Source organism: Silurus meridionalis, chromosome 3, assembly GCF_014805685.1.
Source record: "Silurus meridionalis isolate SWU-2019-XX chromosome 3, ASM1480568v1, whole genome shotgun sequence".
Taxonomy (NCBI): Eukaryota; Metazoa; Chordata; class Actinopteri; order Siluriformes; family Siluridae; genus Silurus; species Silurus meridionalis.
In genome coordinates, this window is record NC_060886.1 from 26314570 (window position 1) to 26337863 (window position 23294).

At 39.3% G+C, this 23294-nt stretch overlaps 1 protein-coding gene across 3 annotated transcripts in view; it reads right to left on the reverse strand.

Annotated features, from left to right (window-relative positions):
- Positions 1-23294, reverse strand: part of ranbp2 (RAN binding protein 2) — a 33057-nt gene that overhangs the window by 3290 nt on the left and 6473 nt on the right. For 2 of the 3 annotated variants that reach the window (XM_046845182.1, XM_046845181.1), the window contains 20 exons: positions 20742-20972; positions 20413-20555; positions 20116-20311; positions 18647-18947; positions 17602-17780; positions 17163-17344; positions 16567-16690; positions 16035-16196; positions 15802-15939; positions 15539-15670; positions 15244-15453; positions 15071-15154; positions 14697-14838; positions 14509-14603; positions 9599-14234; positions 5963-6142; positions 5579-5650; positions 2937-3127; positions 2513-2633; positions 1919-2011 (listed from right to left, as the gene is read on the reverse strand). In XM_046845182.1, the coding sequence (XP_046701138.1) occupies positions 1919-2011; positions 2513-2633; positions 2937-3127; positions 5579-5650; positions 5963-6142; positions 9599-14234; positions 14509-14603; positions 14697-14838; positions 15071-15154; positions 15244-15453; positions 15539-15670; positions 15802-15939; positions 16035-16196; positions 16567-16690; positions 17163-17344; positions 17602-17780; positions 18647-18947; positions 20116-20311; positions 20413-20555; positions 20742-20972 (7612 nt within the window). The remainder of the gene's footprint in view (positions 1-1918; positions 2012-2512; positions 2634-2936; positions 3128-5578; positions 5651-5962; positions 6143-9598; positions 14235-14508; positions 14604-14696; positions 14839-15070; positions 15155-15243; positions 15454-15538; positions 15671-15801; positions 15940-16034; positions 16197-16566; positions 16691-17162; positions 17345-17601; positions 17781-18646; positions 18948-20115; positions 20312-20412; positions 20556-20741; positions 20973-23294) is intronic. The other variant, XM_046845183.1, reaches the window with a different exon arrangement.

The following is a 23294-nucleotide window of genomic DNA, read 5'->3' on the forward strand; positions in this document are numbered from 1 at the left end:
TGTGCAAAGCAGTAATCAAAGCAAAAGGTGGCTACTTTGAAGAACCTACAATAAGACATTTTTCAGTTGTTTCACACTTTTTTGTTATGTATACAGGGAGTGCAGAATTATTAGGCAAGTTGTATTTTTGAGGATTAATTTTATTTGAGGATTTAATTTGAACAACAACCATGTTCTCAATGAACACAAAAAACTCATTAATATCAAAGCTGAATATTTTTGGAAGTAGTTTTTAGTTTTAGCTATTTTAGGGGATATCTGTGTGTGCAGGTGACTATTACTGTGCATAATTATTAGGCAACAACAAAAACAAATTCATACCCATTTCAATTATTTATTTTTACCAGTGAAACCAATATAACATCTCAACATTCACAAATATACATGTCTGACATTCAAAAACCAAACAAAAACAAATCAGTGACCAATATAGCCACCTTTCTTTGCAAGGACACTCAAAAGCCTGCCATCCATGGATTCTGTCAGTGTTTTGATCTGTTCACCATCAACATTGCGTGCAGCAGCAACCACAACCTCCCAGACACTGTTCAGAGAGGTGTACTGTTTTCCCTCCTTGTAAATCGCACATTTGATGATGGACCACAGGTTCTCAATGGGGTTCAGATCAGGTGAACAAGGAGGCCATATCATTAGATTTTCTTCTTTTATACCCTTTCTTGCCAGCCACGCTGTGGAGTACTTGGGCGTGTGTGATGGAGCATTGTCCTGCATGAAAATCATGTTTTTCTTGAAGGATGCAGACTTCTTCCTGTACCACTGCTTGAAGAAGGTGTCTTCCAGAAACTGGCAGTAGGACTGGGAGTTCAGCTTGACTCCATCCTCAACCCGAAAAGGCCCCACAAGCTCATCTTTGATGATACCAGCCCAAACCAGTACTCCACCTCCACCTTGCTGGCGTCTGAGTCGGACTGGAGCTCTCTGCCCTTTACCAATCCAGCCACGGGCCCATCCATCTGGCCCATCAAGACTCACTCTCATTTCATCAGTCCATAAAACCTTAGAAAAATCAGTCTTGAGATATTTCTTGGCCCAGTCTTGACGTTTCAGCTTGTGTGTCTTGTTCAGTGGTGGTCGACTTTCTGCCTTTCTTACCTTGGCCATGTCTCTGAGTATTGCACACCTTGTGCTTTTGGGCACTCAGTGATGTTGCAGCTCTGAAATATGGCCAAACTGGTGGCAAGTGGCATCTTGGCAGCTGCACGCTTGACTTTTCTCAGTTCACGGGCAGTTATTTTGCGCCTTGGTTTTCCACACGCTTCTTGCGACCCTGTCGACTATTTTGAATGAAACGCTTGATTGTTCGATGATCACGCTTCAGAAGCTTGGCTATTTTAAGACTGCTGCATCCCTCTGCAATATATCTCACTATTTTTGACTTTTCTGAGCCTGTCAAGTCCTTCTTTTGACCCATTTTGCCAAAGGAAAGGAAGTTGCCTAATAATTATGCACACCTGATATAGGGTGTTGATGTCATTAGACCACACCCCTTCTCATTACAGAGATGCACATCACCTAATATGCTTAATTGGTAGTAGGCTTTCCAGCCTATACAGCTTGGAGTAAGACAACATGCATAACGAGGATGATGTGGTCAAAATACTCATTTGCCTAATAATTCTGCACTCCCTGTATAATTCCACATGTGTTAATTCATAGTCTTGATGCCTTCAGTGTGAATCTACAATTTTCATAGTCATGAAAATAAAGAAAACTCTTTGAATGAGAAGGTGTGTCCAAACTTTTGGTCTGTACTGTGTGTGTATATATATATGTATATATATTTATATTTTAAAAGAAAATTATTATTATTATTATTATTATTTTTTTTGCATTGTAACAGTGGCAAAAAAAACCCCTAATGTTCACATGCAAAACTAAGAAAACAATAAAAACCAACCTTTTTTTCCAAATGCATATTCCTCAGAATTCTTTGCCAGGTCTGCAAATGTAAATGCATTTTGAGAAACAAAATTGAAAGCAGAAGGGACATCTGTGGGCAGATGAAAAGAGAACAAACATCAGTCATGTTGATGCACAGAAATAACGTTTGTGTAAATGTCATCAAAAACACACATTCTGAAACTGAAAAAAAAAGGAATAGGTTTGTCAAGAACAGGTTTTATCTATAGGGATCTGACTTGATTGTTAAAACTAGTGTGTACAAAAAAATTATAATAATAATGGACCACAAATACTGGTTAACAAATATAAATGAAATTAGGCAAGGCATTGGGTCAATATTAGGACATCAAAAGTGTACATTTAGTGTGTACTTGTGTCCCTTTGTTTCATACGTCTGGATTCCACACAGTCACTCCTGTCTCTCTCAGGTTACAGTGAATGTTTATTGTTGTACATGTAGGAGGCAAGATGTATTTTGTGTGATAACATTTGTGATACTTATTTTTTATGACAGAATTTCAGGAACTTAATATAAAAAACTCTTTCATAAAAATAATTGGTCAGCATTTATATTCCAAAGAAGGGTTACCTTGAGTGGTGCTTGAGTCAGTTCTTTCAGCTTCCTGGGTCTTTGTAGAGAGGTCAATAGGACAGCCAGTATCAGCTACAGCAGGCTGGTCAGTGTTTTTCTTTTGCTTGAACATTTCACTCTGGTGGGGGAAACAAAAATATAAAATAAAGACTTTTATAAAGCCTACTGAGAAAAATGAAACAACTACAAGGGCAATTTCAAACCGTTATTGTCTGAGTGTAGTGCTGTTTTTGGGTTTCATTGTTTTGAGATGACAGATCGAGAGGAAGCAAATATATTTGGCTATATATATATAAAATAAACCATGGAATACACAGTATTTTATTTATGACCAATTAATGTGATAAAAAAAAAAATCTAAATTTTCCTTATGTGTGCAGATTCACCAATTTTGCATACAAAATGAGTCTAGGACACCCACCTGAGCTTGCTGGACCTTTTGTAACTCTGTTCCAAAGTCCTCTGGCCTGTCAAGCTCAGTGTCTGGATCACTACTAGTACCACAGAAAAACGTGAGGGGAAGCTGAAGGCTCTTGGCTTTTCTCTCCTCCTCCAAGGTTGGTTTCTTTTCCCAGACAAGCACACATTCAGGTTCCTCTGCAACTCCACTGGCTTTAAATTGGAGATATTAAGACATTCGTCAAACAACCAATCCAGTATTTAAATGTAGTGATTTTTAATAAAAATTTGTCATTCCTAATTTAGTGTTATGAGAAGTGAAGAAAAGAGTGCAGGCAGGGTGGAGTGGGTGGAGAAGAGTGACAGAAGGAGTGATTTGTGATAGAAGAGTATCTGTGAGAGTGAAAGGGAAAGTTTATAGGACTGTGGTGAGACCTGCGATGTTGTATGGTTTAGAGACAGTGGCATTGAGTTAAAGACAGGAGGCAGAGCTGGAGGTAGCAGAGCTGAAGATGTTGAGGTTTTTCGTTGGGAGTGACGAGGATGGACAGGATTTGAAATGAGTTTATTTGAGGGACAGTGCATGTAGGACGTTTTAGAGACAAAGTGAGGGAGGCGATTGAGATGTTTTGGACATGTGCAGAGAACATGATTTTTGTCTTGATTATCTGAAGTTACACTAAATTTCCCACATTTAAGCTTTATTAAACTACACCTTGAGTTTTTCAGGCCCTACAATTCATAGTGCATGTCAGTCCAAGCCATTTATTTCAAGGATCTCTCTGATGACCTCCATAATATAAAACAAGACCTCACATTGAGGTGAAAAGGAGGTGGCCCAAGACAACACTTTACTAACTTCAGGACCAGTCTGTGAATATCCTACATTGGGCCAATCAGAGCCCAGACTCAAACCCCATAAAACATTTGTGAATAAATCTCAGATGTGAAAGGGTGACTTCCTGTCCAGTCTGATTGTGCTTGAGAGGCTATGCAGGAAAATGAGAGAAACTGTTCAAATATCTTGATCAAAGCTTGTTTAGACAAATCCATCAGAAACAGAAGCTGCTAACAGAGCTGCTAGAAAGTGACTCAATACATTAGCAATATAAAAGCATAAAAAATTGCTACATTATGTGCTAATGTGTGTAGATTGATGTCCAAATGTTTACATTTCATTTTATTTTAACAAATAAACCTACACCACTGTAATTGTGCAAAAACTGGAAGGGCCTGAATACTTTCTGAATCCTCCACACAATCACACAACACAGTTGCAGCCTATTTTTCTTTTAACATGGCGATCGCCTATTCAAGGGATTGTAAATATACAGTAGGTGCAATTTCCTAAGTACACAGGACACTACTGCAAGCAGGAAGCTTCTCCAAAGTAATATTTAATTCATTGACAAATGCCACATCCTAGGGATCATAATGTTTATATATGTTTTATATAAATTATACACACAGTTATTAATTCCTTGTCTGTATGGTTTGCTGCACTGTATCATAAAATACACATTTCAGATTTAATTTGGATTTCATTCTGCATATATACAGTGGAACCCGGTTATGTCGCCGGCCTGGGGGACTCCAAAAAGCGCAGAGATAACCGATGATCGAAATAAACGAAAACCAATATGGCGGCAATATATTAACGTGCTTAAAATTTCTTTATGTACATGATGTGCGTTATTAAATAAGAATGTGCATGCACGTGTTTTTGAAGTTTTTTTTACACAAGAGCGTTGCCGTGATTTGTTTGATTGGTCATGCGGATTGAGATGCGGAACCTGTAATGCGGATAAGGAGACGGAAGCCGAAGTAAACGCAAACAAAGTTTATTGAGAATACTCAGGAGATAATCCACCAATACTTGTAGCGAAGCAGTAATATCCAGTGGTGCGCTCCGGGAGCGCGGTCCACGAAGTTCTATGAAAGCAGAGACAGTTTGTGTAGAGAATCCACGGATCTGCGCTATGGAAATCGCAGCGCTGGGCAGCAACGGATAAACGTGGTGCAGACAGCGTGAACATGGAAAACAGCAGGATCAGGGTAATCCGGGGTGCAGCCGTTGAGAGAATGCGAAGTCCGAGAAGAAGGGTACGTAGACGCGATCACACAGACCGCCATGAACCAACACATACGATCATGCACAAACAATAACAGACCGCGAGTGTGTGGAGGTGAGGGGCTTAAATAGGAGATGGGATGAGTGAGTGAATGAGAGTCAGGCGTGTGTGATCAGCATGTCTGTGACGAGCGCACGGGAGAAGAAGCAGGGTGCTTTGGGGAATGCCGCCGCCGAAGGGGGCGTGGCAGGGGGATTCCTGACAGAACTGACGTTAAGTGGCAAATTTGCCCCCCCTTGTGCTCGAGATATTAGGGTTCGGCGACGAAAAAAAAAAAAACTATTAAAAAATAAACCGATTAAAATTGCTTAGACAAAGCGAGAATTTGGCGGTTCCACTTCAAAAACCCTGACTTAATAGGGTTGGCGAGTTAACCGGGGTCTAGATAAGTGGGTTCGACTGTATTCTTTCAATTTTACTCATAATCTACATGTTAAACACACACACACACACACAGACACACACACACACACACAGACACACAGACACACACAGACACACACACACACAGACACACACGAATATAACTTACCTAGACCATGTCTGCCACAATCTGGATACAGTTTTCCTTTCAGATTTCCTACAGCAGTCTCGAAATCTTCATCTACATAGTAAATGCATGTTGAGGTCATTAGATTTGTTGATCGACAAAAACGTAATAAACAATGAAGACGAAGTTTTCTTCCAAAGAACAGACTGATCAGTTTTCTGTTTTTTAACCAAAGGTAGCAAAATAACAATAAGTCAAAAGTCTAATGATTGCACAATGCTGAACTGTATTTTGCTTATTATTATTGTTCTTAATGAATTAAGGGATGGAACTACATTGTGTTCCAAATTAAGGTGATTCACAAAACTAAATAATACATTTTCAAGCACTAATCAGGGGTTGAGGGGAGAAGCAGTAAACTCTTACCATCACTATCATCGCTCACATATCCTGGCTTATTTTTGTAAAGAAAAAACGTTGGTGGCAGCATCAGTTTTCGGGCGAGTTCTTCCTGCTCTTTAGTTGGTTTCTGTTCAAACACGATTTTAATATCAGGGTCACAGCTGTCCCCGGCATTAGTTGTGTCGTCCAGGATCTCAGAAGACACTAAGAGACAAAAACAAGAATTAGCCCTGATGCTCAATTTTAAACAAAGGCGAATTACAGCATTAAAGCTGACAACCATTTTAAGTTACATTTTCAATGACGCTGGTGGCAATGACACCACTAATTTATTTTTTATCTACTTTGCATTAATGCAAAGTAGGATATTTTATCATAAGCATCATAAGTATCATGACAGAAAACAAAATATATATGTATCCAATATATTATATAATACAGTAATTAGTCCAGGATTAATCATGTCCACTAATTTGATGCAGAAGGCCGACAGAGACACACAATCTTTCATGCACTTCACCAGACAGACGGTTATTTGGTGCAAGTTTGCCCAAAACCCCACTCAGGATCATTTCACTTTTTAACATCTTATCATATCTTATCAGTTTGAATAATAAGTGATGCCTTTCAAAACAACAAGCAAAGTCCATTCTGATTGAGAATGAAAATGATGAATAGTTTCAAGATCATTTTAAAAAGCTTCTACAAATTACCACTTTTCCACAATATATACAAACATGCCAAAAGGGGCTTTAGGACAAAGCACACACGCACGCACACACGCACGCACACAGCTCAACTGCTACTTCATTACAAGATGTATATACAAACAAACCATTCAAATGGAATAGTGTTTTTTAAAAATTAAATAAAAAATGGCAACAACACTGTCTCTAATCCATATAACATCTCAGGACTCACAACAGTCCTATAAACTTTCCCTTTCACTCTTGCAGATACTCTTCTATCACAAATCACTCCTGTCACTCTTCTCCACCCACTCCACCCTGCCTGCACTCTTTTCTTTACTTCTCCAACACACTCTCCATTACTTTGCACTGTAGATCCCAGGTACCTGAACCTCCACCTTCTCTCCCTGCAACCGCACCACTGCACTGCCCTCCGACTCCTTCACACACATGTACTCTGTCTTACTTATTCCTCTTTCTCTACAGCACCTACCTTCAGATCCCCAGGCTCTTCTCCACCTGTTGCCTACTCTCTCCAAAATGACTATCATCCACAAAATTCATAGTCCACAGAGACTACTGTCTGACCTTGTCTATCAACCTGTCCATCACCACTGCAAACAAGAAAGGGCTCAGGGCTGATCCTTGATGCAGTCAAACCTTGAACCAGTCTGTCGTTCCTACTGCACATTTCACTGCTGTCACACTGCCCTCATACATGTCCTGCACCACCCTCACATACCTCTCTGACATACCTCTCTGACATACCTGACTTCCTCATACAATACCAAAAAGAACATTATTATAACCGATTGCGGAACACCAGTGGAAGTATGTCATTTGTCAAATTCCAAACACATGCAGGTTATTTTAAACACGCGTTCTGGTTATTAATCCTCATTCCTCAGAGTTAAGAAGGTCAGCACAAGCTTGGTGGTGACAGAACAGTGTCCCACACTGCAAAGAACACAACGTGCGGTGACAATACCTGGAGGTTTAAACTGGGTAGCTGAAGTGCATGTCCAAAAAGCCATAGGGTTATCTTTAAAAAGCCTAAAATCCAATCCTAAAAACACAGTGGATGGTAGGTGAGGCACCAAATGAAGTGGTAGCTTCACACAGAAATTAAATTCAGCAACTACTCACTTGCCTAGCATTTTATATATATCTCTAATTACAATTTTTTTTCCAAAATATTTTATGAAACTTCAGAATTATTGGCACCCTTCATATAAAAATAAGAAAAAAAACATAGTAAGCTTTTTCAGCAAAGACACAAGGAAGATGTCTGCAGCAAAGCACTGGTTTAAAGTAATCAGCACCCAGATATTTTAGACCAATTCCAATGAGCCTCTAAGTGAAATGTCAAACAAAAGTTGGAGGATTGAAGACACTTGTAGAGGGATCTTGTGGACCTTTAGTGGTATTTTAACAGCTTATATAATTTTTTATTAGTCATTCTTTTTGTGCAGTCCAACTACCATCTTTTGTGTTTTTACGCTCATTTAAAAAATATATTTAGTAGAGCAATAATCTTACATACAATCCAATAGTGTTAATTTCATTAGTATAAAAAAAAAGGTTGTGGCTTGCAATGGGTGATCAAACAGAACAGTGAAAATGGAAGCTTTCAGACAGACTGCAGACTTGTGTGCGTGAATGTTGAATAGAACCACAAACTACACAGACAGAAGTGAACACCCAAAACCACTAGATTTTTAAAAGCTATTAAACAAAAATAAAACAAGATCAAATGTGTCCAACTTTAATTCACACCAACAATAATGTTCAGGAAATGATCGCTGATTATCTGTCCATCAATCATGTGTTGTGTTCGTATTTCATTTTCCAGAATCTCTTTTTAGTTCATTTCTGTCTTTTTAGGGGTGAAGGGAATAAAAAGAAACTGTTTCTTGAAGTGTGCCAATAACTCTGACTTTTAGTATGCAGTTAAAGAGGCTTTGTTTTTGTTTGTTTAGAGAACTCTGTCAAAAAGTAAACATTATCAAAAATGTAAAAGTGGTAGTTTCACTCACGCCACCAATACCTCACTTAACCTATAACACATTAAATTACTTTTATTGGACATGTTCCTGCTCGGGCCACTTGGGATTGTCCTTCCCTTGCCCTGCCAAAATGCTCATACAGGGTCATCTAGTCATCATAAATTGGCAATTAGACTGCTGCATGCTCATTTTACTACGTCCAACTGACTGTTCACTTACTGCCAAATATATATCCCACCCCTTGACTGGTGACATTGTAATGAGAATCTGTGTTTCTCTTTCGTCAGTGGTTTTAATAGTATGGCTGATCTGAATATTTAGAGCAACCAGTCTACTGAGGAAAAATAGAGGCTATGCACTGAGAAATTAATATGTTGAATTGTTTAGATTTTTTTTTCTCCGAAGTAAAGCAGATAGGCAGGTGTCTACAGGAATGAAAGCCAGGAGCACAAGTTTTTAATTATGTTTGTATGTTGCTAAAAGCTGGATTGTGTAATCTTTATATACGTGGCTTAACTCTGTCTTCAAATACGTATTGTTTTTAAAATAAAAATAATTAAATAAATAGAAGAGGGGATTTTTTTTTGCTGTACAATGTATTAAAGTAAAAAAGAAATAATAATAATAAAAAAAAAAAAAAAACTTAAATAGTTGATAAAACTGTAGAAAGGAAATTTGATCATACTATAATAACTACCAAATTTTAAACCATAATACTCTAACCCAGGACAGAAGGAACTAGACCAAATGTTCTTTAAACTCAAAGACCATTTGGATAAAGTAAGAGAACAGAAAGAACATTATGTTCACTGATGCTGGAAAAAATTTGAAAATAGTTTGGGGTACTTCACCAGAACGGAGGAAGTATCATTTTAGAAACATAATCCAATAACGATTGATTAGCAAAACAACAAACAGTCTTTATAAAGGCTATAAAGCTAAAACTATTCAACAAAATTCCTCACCTCTTTCAGGCACTTTGAATGGAGTAATCATCTTCCTTTCGTCTGTTCTAGAGCTTGATGCACAGTGTGTTGGGCTTGTAGCAGGACTAGAAACCACCTGTTTAGAAGATCCTGGGCTTCCGAATATTTTCTGCACAGAGTCTGAACCAAAGACAAACTTGGGGGGAGAGACCACTGCTTTAGAGGTGTTATGTGGACTGAGATTCACTGCAGGTGAATGACTGCTTTCAGAAGGCGGTTCTGTCTGTTCTTTAGTCGTCTCCTCAAGCACCTCAATAGCAGCTTTACCACACAGGGATTTGGGAGAGGTCGAGACTTCTTTAGGGGAAGCGGACACCAGAAGGGTTTCCTGTTCCTGGGCATCCTTGGCGTTCTCAAAAAATTCTTTGAAAGAATTTGCAGTCTCCAGCAATTTAAAGCGCACAGCCAACTGCTCAACTTTTCCTTCTCCTTCAGCAAAGTCGTAAGCACTCCAAATCCACGCCTTTTCTGCTCCTTTCATCGGCTCAAGTTTCATGTCCGATTTTATCCAGTGGTTCGCGCATAACTTAAAAACCTGGTCACGTCGCATCACAAGCCTGGTGCGCTTTGTATCATAATTCTGTAAGATTTTTATGTCTCCTATGCCTCTTTCTTTCCACTGGCTGAGGTCTTTATCGTAGCGGTACAATTTTGCTCGGTGACTGAACACTACCTGTTCATTCTCTTCTCCATTTAAAAGCTCAACCACATCAGGCAATGGCACAACTGGTTCAAAGTACTGCCCATCTCTTTCCTCCTCTTGACTTATTTCTTGTTCATCATCTGTTCCTACAGATGTCCCACTCTGATTCAGCTTAGCTGGGGATTTAGATGGACTAAGAATAGGCTGAAAGCTGAAACTAAACCCAGAAGTTGATTCTCCAAACCGGAACAAATTTTTTTGCAAGGGGCTGCTAGCGAGTGGAGAAGCATATATGGAGGTGTCGGCACTTTCATCATGAACATCTGCTTGCAAATCATAATTATCCCATTCCAGAGTGGGTCCAATGCTCTCACTGTGGGGTTTGCTAATGAGCTCGGACGTATCGTTGGCAGATGATGCTTTGTGTACCTCGTGCTTGCCCTTCATTCCATCACAAGTCAGGAATGATTTGAGGTCCTTAAGACCAGATTTCATTTCCTCAGCCTTTTGTATAAGATTTGCTGTTCGGTCTGATTTAGCCAGCTTATGGGGGGTTTGCAAAGGGATGTCCAAAAGGAGTTGCTGACAATGCTCAAACTTTTGCTTGAACTCTTCCGCAAGCTCTGGAGATTTGAACTTGGCAGCCAACTGTTCTAGCTTGGGATCTCCATCTGAAGAGTCATTCGCTAACCATACCCAGGCACGATCTGAACCAGAAAGAGGCTTTAAATTCATTATTGTAGTGATCCAGTGATTAGCACACACCTTCAGCACTTGCTCTCGTCTCATTAGAACTCGAAGTCTGCCATTTTCATTATTTTTAAGAAGTTTTAGGTTTCCAACCCCCCGCTCTTTCCACTGATGAGTTTCGTTATCAAACCTGAAAAGCTTAGCACGCACTGAGTACATGCATTCCTCATCTTCTTCTCCTGTAACAAGGTCAACTTTATCAGGCATCTTTACCACAGGTTCAAACTGAATATCATCATTTTCTTCAGTTTTATACATTTCCTCCTCTTCCTGGTTAACGGAGCCGTCTGCCCTTTTGCTTTGCAGAAATGAAGTAAAAAGCTGCTCACCAGCTCCTGCAAAACCTTTAAAACTGGTATCCTTCTGACCAAACTGAAAGTTTCCTTCTGAAGTCTTTGCCAAGTCTGCGAAACTAGGGGCATTTTGCTTTCCTGTAATCAGCGGACAGTCCTCATTAATAGTATTGCTCTCTGACTGGACAGATGAGGAGGAAACCTCTTTTTCTTTTTCTCGGTGTTGTTCAGCAATGTTTTTCAGAAACTCAGAGGCAGATCCGCTGTTTGCTGGCTTTGATTCAGATCCTTTCAAACCGAATTTTAATTCACTGGTTAATGCAGGGACAGAAAAAGAGAATTTTGATTCACTTGAAGATGTTTCACCTTGAGCGGTTGTTGGCACACCTTTATTATCCAGACCAAATTTAAAAGTGCTAGCTGTAAACCCTGTACTTGGAGGATGGTTAGCTTGACTATCAGCAGTAAAGCTAAAGGAGGAAGGTGCTGGTGCTGCCTTGGTTGCGTCTGAATTTGGATTAGGTTTCTTGCAGGACACACAATGACTGGATGTGCCTTCATTTCTAACCAGACAGTCACCACAATCCCACTGTGCTTCATTTTGGTTACTGCTACATGGAGCATTACACGAAACACAGTTTTTTGCAGATGCTTCATTCCTGACCAAGCAGGAATCACAATCCCACTGTCCTGGTTTCCTACCAAACTGAGAGTCAAGTCCAATCACAAATGGTGCAACACTTGAAGAGGTGACTTTTTGTAAAGAGGAACTGGAACTTTGCTGTGGTTTTGCTGCTTCACTCTGATTGGATGGCTGGGTTCCAAATTTAAAGGAAAAGGGAATTTGTGATCCAAATGACTTGAAGCTGGAACCACCACTGGTATCCTTGGAACTTTCACCAAGTCCAAAAGTGAAGCCTCCCTTTGAGGAAGCAGAAGCAGGAGCACTTTTAAATCCCTCAACTGGTTTAGTTTCAGGTTTTGATTCAGAACTAGGATTGGGGCTGCTGCAAGCAACGCATTCTTTAGATGAGGATTTATTTCTTACACAGCAAACATCACAATCCCAATCGCCTTCCTTCTTAGCAAAGAGGGTTTTCAGATCCAGATTTTTTTTAGAATCCACAAAGGTAGAAGGCTTGGAGTTAGTTTCCTTTAGTTGAGCTGAACTTTGCAAACTTGCAGACTGTTTGGTAGATTCTGGTGCAGCGGAGTTTTTGGTTTGACACGCAATACAAATGCTTGCAGAAGCCTCATTTCTCACTGCACATGTGGAACAATCCCACTGTCCTGGTTTCTTACCAAACTGAGAGGCAAATCCAGACTCAATTGAAACACTTGCAACACTTGAGGTCTTGACTTCTGGACCAGAGGAACTGGAACTTTCCTGTGATTTTGCTGCTTCACTCTGATTGGATGTTCCAAATTTAAAGGAAAAAGGAATTTGAGCTCCAAATGCCTTGAAGCTGGAATCACTACTGGCATCCTTGGAACTTCCAGCACTTCCAAGTACAGTAAAGGCGCCCGCTGATGGAGCAGGAGTACTTTTAAATACTGCAGCTGGTTTAGCTTCAGGTTTTGAATTAGCAAAAGGATTGGGGCCACTGCAGGCAACACACTGTTTAGATGAGGAGTTATTTCTTACACAGCAAACTGTACAATCCCAGTCACCTGCCTTCTTAGCAAAAAGGGTTTTTAGATCAGGTTTTTTGGTAGATTCCTCAGACGTTGATAACTGTGTGTCATTTTCTTTTAGTTGACCTTGCATTGTTTGATGTTCAAGAATAGCTGCCTGGGCTTCCTCAAATTTTTGTTTGAATAAAACCGCTTCATTTGCAGTCTTAAAACGAATAGCCAGCTGCTCGGTCTTCGACATTTCATCAGCATAGTCCATAGCATACCATACCCATGACTTATCAGACCCAGCATTTGGTTTTAGAGCCATGTCTGCAGTGATGTAGTGATTTGCACATATTTTCAAAACTTGTTCTCTCCTCATCAACACCCGATATTTATCTGATTTTTGGTGCTTAAGGATTTTAATTAATCCGATGCCTCTTTCTTTCCATTCCTTCGTTTCTGCCTCAAAACGGAACAATTTTGCTCTGTTGCAGAATATTTCTTCTTCCTCCTCCTCCCCAGTTTTCACATCAATCTTATTTGGCAGAGGAACAATGGGCTCAAAGTGTGGTCCATCCTCATCCTCTTCAACATGGGTGCTGTCATCACTTTCATCACATTTCCCATCATTTTCCACCCCAGTCACTGGCTTGGACATATTTGCAAAGTCAAATGATTTGTCAGATTTTCCGAAAAGAGTTGCTTTACCCTGTGTCCCTTCAACAAACGAAAACCCGGAAGCATTTTTACTACCAAAAGTAAAGACCCCACTCTGACTGGCTGTTTGGTCTTGCGGCTGAGACTTTAGGGCTGACTGGCTTTCGGTTCTAGGAGGAATATCTGAGGTCAGAAGCCCCAAAAGGCTTTCACTGTTATTTTTCAACTCTGCAGAAGAGAAAGTAAAGTCACCAGAATTACACTTAAAATTGGAATTGAACTTAAATGCAGCTGCTGTTTGTGTGCTTTGGATTGGAGCTGTGGTCCCAATCTTAGATGTTTCACCAGGAATTTGCTGGTTAAAGATCATTTTTATGTCTACCGACTTGCCTTCGTTGCTCTTACAGGACTGAGCAGGTAGTACAGGTGGCTTAGTGAAGTATCCAGGCTCTGGCAATGTTGGATTGGTTGATGGCTGAGAAACATTATGACTGCAGTATTCTTCATTGTATGGGGACAGCAAGCCTGTAGCACCAAAAACCTGATCTTGAGGGTACATGCATGCTGCTGTTTGAAGGGGGGGAGTGTGTGTTGGTTGCTGGTAGGCATACATGTGTGGCTGGGGGAGACGATTCATTCCATAGACAGGTGCCTATAAGAAAAATATGGTAAAAGAATGGTCCAGCTTCTCCTGCAATCCATAATTATCAAAGTTTTTCAAGAATGTCCAAAAAATCTTTTACCTAAAAAAAAAAAAAAAATTTTCTAAAGAGTTTAGGGTAAACATATAATCATCAAGCAGAAACGGTAGTACAAACCCTTCCCTCAATTTAAAATCATTTAATGCCTAAAATAGTTTTAGCCTAATTTAACTGCTAAAGTAAGGTTTTAAACACCAAGTTGCAGTCCCAGAGTTGCACTCCTACCTTGGATGGTGTTACATTAGCAGCAGTGCGAAGTAGGTACTGTGAATTATATGCAGGAGACTGGTTGTAATATACTGAAGGACCTGTAGTGGCAACTGAGAAGAACAAAATAAATATATAAATGTAAATGTAAAACGAACAGCGTCAAACACAGTGCACTGAACCTCAATTAATGTAGTTAGCCTAACCAGTAAGTGGTACTCCGTGAAACGACTGTGCTGCTGGAAAGGGTTCCTGGAGAGTCTCAGCTGGATAATTCCCTCCATACACTCTGTGAAATGGGGACTCTGCTGCGACAGCTGAATTGTGCCTCAGATCATGAACTTCATTCTGCAAACATTTACATTGTGAAGTGTGTAAATTACTGCTATTGATTATCAAACATTCAATTATCTCCCCTCCCCTATATATTATTTAATCATTTCTATTTTTCATGCTTATCAGAGCATTAGGCAAACCATTTCTAGTACAACTCTGATGTCTTAGCAAAAGTAATATCCAGCATTCCTGTATGGCAGTATGCTCCTGTATGGTAAACTAAAGTTACTGGTCCCAAACTGACCTTTAAAGATTCGACTTGTTGACAGAGCAACTGCAAAAGTGACTTCTGATCTTCTGCCCAGTGAGGGGGTGTTTTTGGAGAAAACTATTAGCAATAACAAATAAAACAAAAATTAATAATGTAATCATCATGCATAACACAGCCCATTGGAAAACCCAAAAAAACATATATACCACTGATCTCTTAGAGGGGGAGAGAAGATTTTTGGCTGGTGAGGACATTGAGAATTTATGGGAAGCAGCTGCAGTTGGTTCTGTGAAAGATCTTGGGCTTGAAGTCAATGGATGTTCTTCACAAACTCCATCCACAACCTCTCCGTTCTCTCCAAGCTGCTGATTGACATCACTGAGTAAGTCCAGAATTTCCTCCATTGATACAGGCAGCTGTAATAAAATGTGAAACCATTTTAAATGTATGTATCTTTGCAATTAAGATAATACTCATGAATATTAGATTTAGATACTGGACCTTCTCAGTGTCATCTTCACTGGCATGCAAGACCTTTAATATGTATTTTTTTAACTGCTGGAGATAGTTGATGTACTTGTCTTGAGTTTCCTCAACTCCATTTCCTGCCTCCTCAGAGAGTCTCTGATAGATCTTTGAAAGATCAAAACAATAAAAGAAAAATAAACACATGGCTGTTTAGAAATAAATTCCCTTACTGAAAGTAGCAGTTGAAAATCACTCAAAAAGCCTAATTTATGTGAGGTAGGAAATAACTGGAATACCCGAGCAAGATGCCAGTGGGAAGAGATACTGTTAATTTGATTAAGATCTGAGATAGCCTGATGTGTGTTGCCCTCAATGTCTAGAAGAGTAGCGAATGCGATCTTAGCCTCCTCTTCATAAGCTTTACTTTGTGAAACCTAATACAAGAAGAGGCAAAAAATAAAAAATAAAAAATAACATTGCGTTGTTCAAATGCATTGAAAAGAACACGGATCAGGAAAGATCACTTTACCTGTATGTTCTTACTGGCGAAATGAATAAATAAAGGATCGAGAGGTTCAGGAATGCTGCGTCTGCGCTCAATTTTCTCAAGCAAAGGGAGCACAACTTTCCAGTAATGCACGCTACGGCCAACATATTCTTTCTGGTCATAGTAAGAGTTCACACCATCACCCTGCAAATAGTTCAGTCATATTACATACTTCTATAAACATTTTACTCTCATATCTGTAAACATGGTCAGAATTTATGCAATGAATGGTAAATACATTATTTATTAAACAGTCGCAGCTTACAGAACCAATCAAACCATTTTTAAAAAACTCAATTATACAATAAGTAGCTGATAAAAAAAAAAAAAAAAGAAAGTAATTCAGTCACTTCTATAAAATCATCAAAAAACTCTCAGGTCACAATCTCACAATTAAGTAGATAAAAGTGTGTTTGTGTATATATCTATCTATCTCTTCATAATTATTATTTTTTAAGTCATGAATGAAGAATAATTCAGATTTCATAATTGGCCAAAAAAGTGAAAGGATTACCATGATGCTGAGATGTTTGGCCCAGTGGATGAGCAGTGCAGGTTGAAGACCATGTTTCTCTCTTGCTCGCAGTGTGTTTAAGCCATGCTGGACTATCATTCTTAATTTAGCAGATGTATTGGGTCTACAGATGGACAAATAAGGACCAAATAGATAAAAATATTATTTTAAATACAGACAACCATTAAGAAAATTGAAAAGTCTAAGGAACTCAAAAAAAATTAATTAATTAAAAAAGCCACCACGAGAGGAGAAAAGATTCACCGATGGTGATTTTTAAACGCACGACGATGCCAAAAGATAAACTCCCGAGAGAAATTGTTGTGAAAGGAAGGAGGAAGACAGTGAACAATGACTTTCTTGGTAGGCTACTGTTTAGATACAAGCCGTGTAACAGACACTGACTTTCATTAAAGCCTGTGTAAAGTTCATTAGTTTCAGTGTAGACATAGCGGCTTATTTATGTTCAAAATAATTTTTGTAAAATTCAGTGGGTGCGGCTTATATTTGGGTGCGCTTAATAGTCCGGAAATTACGGTACTGTGCACACAAGTTTTTTTTCCTTTAGAAAATGTTTTCATTTTGGTTTTACTCACAATGCCTTTTTATGAATAAGATTGTAGACTGCTTCCCACCACTCTCTTTGTTTCTCTGAGGATAAGAGTTTCATCAGTTGCAGAGGTAAACATCTCGGCTCGTGCAGCTGTGATGTAGCGGAAATCTTTGCTGTTTCTTGGAGCTGAGTGTGACTTGAGAATATCACACCACAGAGAAACACCTAAAACAAAGAAGAAATACATCCCTAATAACTGAGTTCAACAACTGCAAAATGAACCATAAAATAATAGAAAGCTGCACATCACTATGCAATCAGTTACTATCTATTATCCACTACTGAAATAAGCGATGATTTCTAACAGAAAGTCTCTCAAAATAGCTAGCAATGGCTTAAAAAAGCTTGCAATTATTCTCACACACACACACACACACACACACACACACACACACACACACCAAAAGAAAACTGGTCTTCACCTCAAGGTCAAGCAGACAGATTGACTCTGGAGAATTGGTGTCCAGTTTGAATGTCTCCAGAGTGAGACGAGGAAAAAGCTGTTTAAGCCAGTCTTTTATAGCAGGTCTCTGGCTCATCATTGACCACTGCAATCCCAGCCATGTCAGGTGTTGTAAATCTCCACAATGCAAGATGGAGCCTAAGAACACAAATATGGAGAATACAATGCTGAACACTAGTCTTGCGTTGGCAATCCAGCTGTAGTCTCAACTGTAGCTGTAATGATTCAACGATAAACTTTCAGTGTGACTGATTTAATAAAATTGGTTTCTGTGAGCAGCACAGCCTGTGGGGAAACTTCCTATGAATCCCAACACCAGGCTGATAGACACTAGTGCTGTGGGGTATATCGTAGAATTATGTACATTTACATTCTAAAAGTATGAATGATTAATGCTTATTGGACAACACACATTTTACAACACTTGTTTCTAGGGGCTATTAAAAGAGTGAGTGGTGAGTTCTGCATAAAAAAAATTAAAAAAACATCCGTCAACTGGACGGTGTGGGGGAATCACAAGCTTTGTTTTTAAATGTGGGAAGCTCACAGTTCATAATTTTTCAGCTGGCAAAAAAAAGAGACACTGCTTACACTGGGTCAATAGCAAAAAGTTGTGTTCATTATTAGTCCTGGGTCACGTGTAGCGTGTGAGCATGTGCGAGGGAGAGAGAAAGACGTGTGTAAGTGGGAAGCAAAAAGTACGGAAATTCAAATATAAACGGAGCGTATTCCATTGTTCAGGTACAGAGCAATAGTGACTTTAGCGACACTGAATTCCTGGACCATGTACCTTGTTGTGCAGAATTAAAAAAATGTGCAGTGTACGTCCTGAGGTCAGGTGTGTTCAGTGTTGTCACTTTCTCAGGTTTGTGAATTTTAAAGAATGTTATTTTTAATCCATCTGCTGGTTGGTAATAAATCTTGACCCTGACTACTAGTGTTATAAAGTTCAGTAGGATTCGATGTATGTTTGAGCTTAATGTGTTTGCCTGTTGTAATCATACCCGTGTCCCACTTAGCCAGGCCTTGTATGTCTGGTGGCTGAGAGCTAAGGTTGGAGATGTTGTCATTTCCGATGAACGAGAGATCCACTGGAGCTTGAGCACTGAAAAGCGTCTCGAACAGGGTGTCCCGGCCAATTCTGTTCCCAAACACCTCCACCACCTCCTTCACAAAGTGCTCAGTCTCCTGTTTTAAATTCAACAGCATGTGGCCTGCCTGGCTTTGACGATAACAAGCTAATGACTCTAGAGGTTTCAGGGATGCTCGTTCATCTTTCTCAGGTTTAGTCTTTGGTCTTGGAACCTAAAGGGGAGGAGACAGAACTATTCAAGTCGACAACTAAAACATCTACTAAAACTACAATATAAGCATCACATGGTGGATTGAATTTCTGCAGTGTTAAAACAAACAAACAAATAAATAAATAAATAAATCTGGACCCCTGGGGGAACTACGCATTAATACCATTCTAGAACATATGGACCAACATGCTGTGATTGAATTAGAGCTGCAACATCTAATCGATGAATGATCTCAATATGTGGCTTTTGCATTTTTTTTTTTCAAAAACACACTTAATATCAAATATATAAATACCCTGAATTAGGGTCTTATATAGTTATAATAAGCAAAACATCTAATTAAAAGAAAATTATTTTTTGTATCTGATTAATCTGAAAAAAGGGAGAAAAAAAAAAAGAAAAGGAATGAATCGTCCGATTAAACGATTATCAAAATAATTGTTAGTTGCAGCCCTAGATTAAATTACTGACTGCTTATAATGACTGCAAATTCTATATGCCCCAAGTTGGAGGCAAAAAAATAAAAATAAAACAGCAATTCCAGAATATGTGGTTTAGCTGGTACTCTCAGTCTCATGATTCATTTCCTGCAAAACATATCTAATGTCCTACCAAGATTTACATGAATGAATCATGATCACACTTAAGGTCCACAGATGTCCTGATTTCAGACAACTGGTGTCTGCTGACTGCTGAAATCCTAGCATCAACCCCAGTTGTGTTTTTCATAGCAGACCTGTAGAACAGCTATTTACAATGCAAAATTCCCTCATACTAATTTTTATAAGGATTATTTCTGAGGGGTTAAACATGCATTTTCAGGGCTGGTAGTGTTACTAAAACTGATATTTAGAAATGGGGAAAAAAGTAACAACAAATGACTGCATAATGGGACGCACATACGAAGTAGTCAAACTACTAGTAAGAATGCTTCCCATTTATTTTAATTACAACGCAGCTTTACTTTTTAGGCACTTTGGCTTTCCAGTATATTATTATTAAGGCTGTTGACCACAATAATGTCCAATCGTCCAACAAGTTACAATACACTGGCACTAATTCCACATGAAAACACACAAATACTGAACCTTTTAAATCAACTGAAAATGAAACTTGGCACAGCGTCTTCCTTAATACATTATTATACAAAAAAACCCTTCCTGTTTTACCTGATAAGCCAGAAGGTAACAGAGGGCTGCTAAATCAACAACGGCTCTCCACTGCTGTTCTTTTTCCATGGCCATCTTCAGAAGCAGGGTTCCAGCATAAAGATACAGATGAGCTCTCATTTCCGTGAACACCTCCAGCAGCTCATCCACAGCTTTTGAGGCAGTGTTCTTTAAAGACTGCATAGCATGGTCAAATCTACCATAACAACAAATAATCATCGATTATTTAAAAAAAAAAGAGCTTTTAGTATTACATTTGGAAACCAATATGTGGGCAACAGAACAAAATTAACTTACATTTGGAGTGCAATTACACTTTCCCTGCAATCTTTTTCGGCAATTGTGAGCCTCAGCAGATTACTCTGCGCTAGCAGGAGCTCCTTTTGGAACTTGCGACATGCCTTCTCATTAGAAGATACACTTGGTTGAGCCAGGTATTCCTGCAAAGCATTTATATTTACAATAGATTTCTCAGTAAAGTAAAGAATTGCACTGCTTTCAGACATGTGTAACGCTGTGGTGCCAATTTTATTTAAATGATATAAAATTCACTTGATAAGTTTAACTTGTCTTTTTTTTTTTTTTAAAGAAAACCTGAATTGCCCCAGCGTAGAAATTTCACCAACCTGAAATGTATGGACAACAGTGGTGTACCAGTCCAGACTGTGTCTTAAGACACCAGTGCTTTCCACAGCCATGCAGTGCTTAGCTGCTTCCTCCAACCGTCCATCCAAGCAGTGGAGCTGCACCAGTCTCCGGTTTACATGGGCATCAGAGGGGCGCAGCCGGAGCTCAGACTGCAGCAGGTCATAAAGCTGGTTCCAGCCTCGCTGTCCCTGCACACTCAGCAGTTTCTCCTAAATACAAACAACAATTAGCCCAAATTTTATTGAGCAAATATTTTTATTTCTGTGAGGTGTTAGGAAGGTTTACTATCTAGCTCGAGGACCAAATGTAAAGAAGTTTACATTTATTGGGACCGGCACTAAGAGTTGACCGGGGATCGAACCCAGGCCGCAGCGGTGAGAGCGCCGCATCCTAACCACTAAACCAACATATAATCAGTCCTGTAGCAATCCAGAAAAGTAATGGGGTAAAAGCCACATCTCCTGAGTTTATATTTTAAATTGAATAAAGATATCATGAAAAATTTGATTTCCACAAACATTTCTAAGACTATGTCTGGTTCGCCCCCACCCTGCCCAAATTTCAGGATTCGCAGCTGAAATGCCCTACCCAACTTAAAAGGTTAACATTTCCTGACAACAGCTACATACACAATTTAGATATCTTTGGAAAGAAGACACTTTGAGCTTTACGGTCCATCATCAAGGATTATATTGCTCAAAAGAATAAGTTATAGATGATGAAGTACCCTGGATACACATTTTCTGCATTGAACATTAGTTTTATTTCATTTATAAACACATGAAATCAGTCCGGGAGCAATCCAGAAAAGTACAGGGTTAAAAATCCACATGTCTCATAAGTTTATATTTTACATTTTTATGAAGATTTCATGACAAATGAGATTCCTGCAAACATTTATCTGAGACTATGTCTGATCCTTTCCTTCCATATATTGTTAGAATCCAAAACTCATTGCAACCCTGCAATCATAACTCCATGATTCCATAATGCTACTGGCTGGAAATAAAAGGTTTAAAATGAGAGGCGATGCAGAAAAAAAACATCACGACACCTGCCTATAGCATGAATACTAAAGCCCGAGAGCCTGCCTCTTTTACTTCTCTTTTGTTTTTTGTGCTTGGTTTCATTTGTTTTCTAACTACATTCTACCAGGCATATATGTTTTCTTACCAGCAAGATGCCGGTTTTTTTTTTTTTTACCCGAAGGTTATTCTGAAACAAACAATCAATATTCCAATCAGAGTAATGAGACACTTGTAAACAAAAAAATAACCATCTAAATAACACTATTGTTTGGTTGTAGCAAAAACGCTTTAATCATGTATCCCTTTGTGTCGTAGCTGGAGATTAGGCAAGTAGTGTCTCAAAGCTTGACCAAAAATGATCAGTAAGAACTTGACTCTGTCTCCATCTACGTCGTCCTAGGAGCTCATTGGCGGAGTATGTTACTCAAGATAAAGAGCTGTCTGGCCGCCCCATGAGCAGGAGATTTGGGGTGGTAATCGGGTCCAAGTCAGCTACATTGGAGGAGATAAGCTAGAGGCTTGCTATTGAGAATTCCCTCTCTCGATAAGTACCGTTTGAAGAATTCCTTTGTGACGGTTTGTGATTTATTTCTGGTTTGTAGCAAATCCATTGCCATTTGATCCTGCTTTGATCGTATGATTAAAGTCTCTCTACGTTCCGGGGTAGTTCTTCCATTTTAGGGGTGATGGAGATATGTAAACATTGCTAAGGCTGTAGAGTGTACTCTAAAGGAATCTGCTGCCCCATTGAGTTTATTGACATCTTGTAGAATTGTTATTAATGTTAAATCCTCTGTCCGTCCTTGAAGCCCTAGTTTCTGAACTGCAGCTGGGAGTAGCATGGTCCTTTTGGATCAGTCATCAAGTCCTGCATAGGTGTTTAGGGTTCAATTCTTGTGTTGTAGTACAACAGATATGAAGGTGTTTCCCACTGCACAGATGACAGGGCTTCTTTAGGGTACAATTTCTAGCTAAGCGTAATGGCCCACATTTAGAAAAAAAAACGTTTGTTGTCTTTGATGCATTTGATCATCTGCTCTTTACTAAATGCCTGGAAAGTGGTACAAGTGGTACACAGTGGTAAATGTTCTGTACTGTTGCAGAATGGGCACAGAACTCTGATCTGTTTAGATCTCCATGCTGGTTCAGACTGACTCAAGGGTATCAGCACCTGGGCTGCTTCTGGGCTTCAGGTCAGCTCCATATACGACAGAAGCGAGTCTGGGCTTTGCTATTGGACCCATCCTTGGTTGCACCATCGTACGTCTCTGCTCTTTCGTTTGATTCAAAGTGTCACAGTTTTGACACCAGGATTTAAACTTAAGCTGCTAGAGCCAGTAAAGTGTAAACAGGGATATCAAGGGATAACTTTAAATAAGGGAACTCGCCAGGGTCGGGACGGGTGAAATATTGAATTGTTGGATGCGGGACCCTATCGGACGTCTCTGGACATACAGTACTCTGAGGCCGCCTTATCAAGGAAGGATATTTAAGCAAAGGATG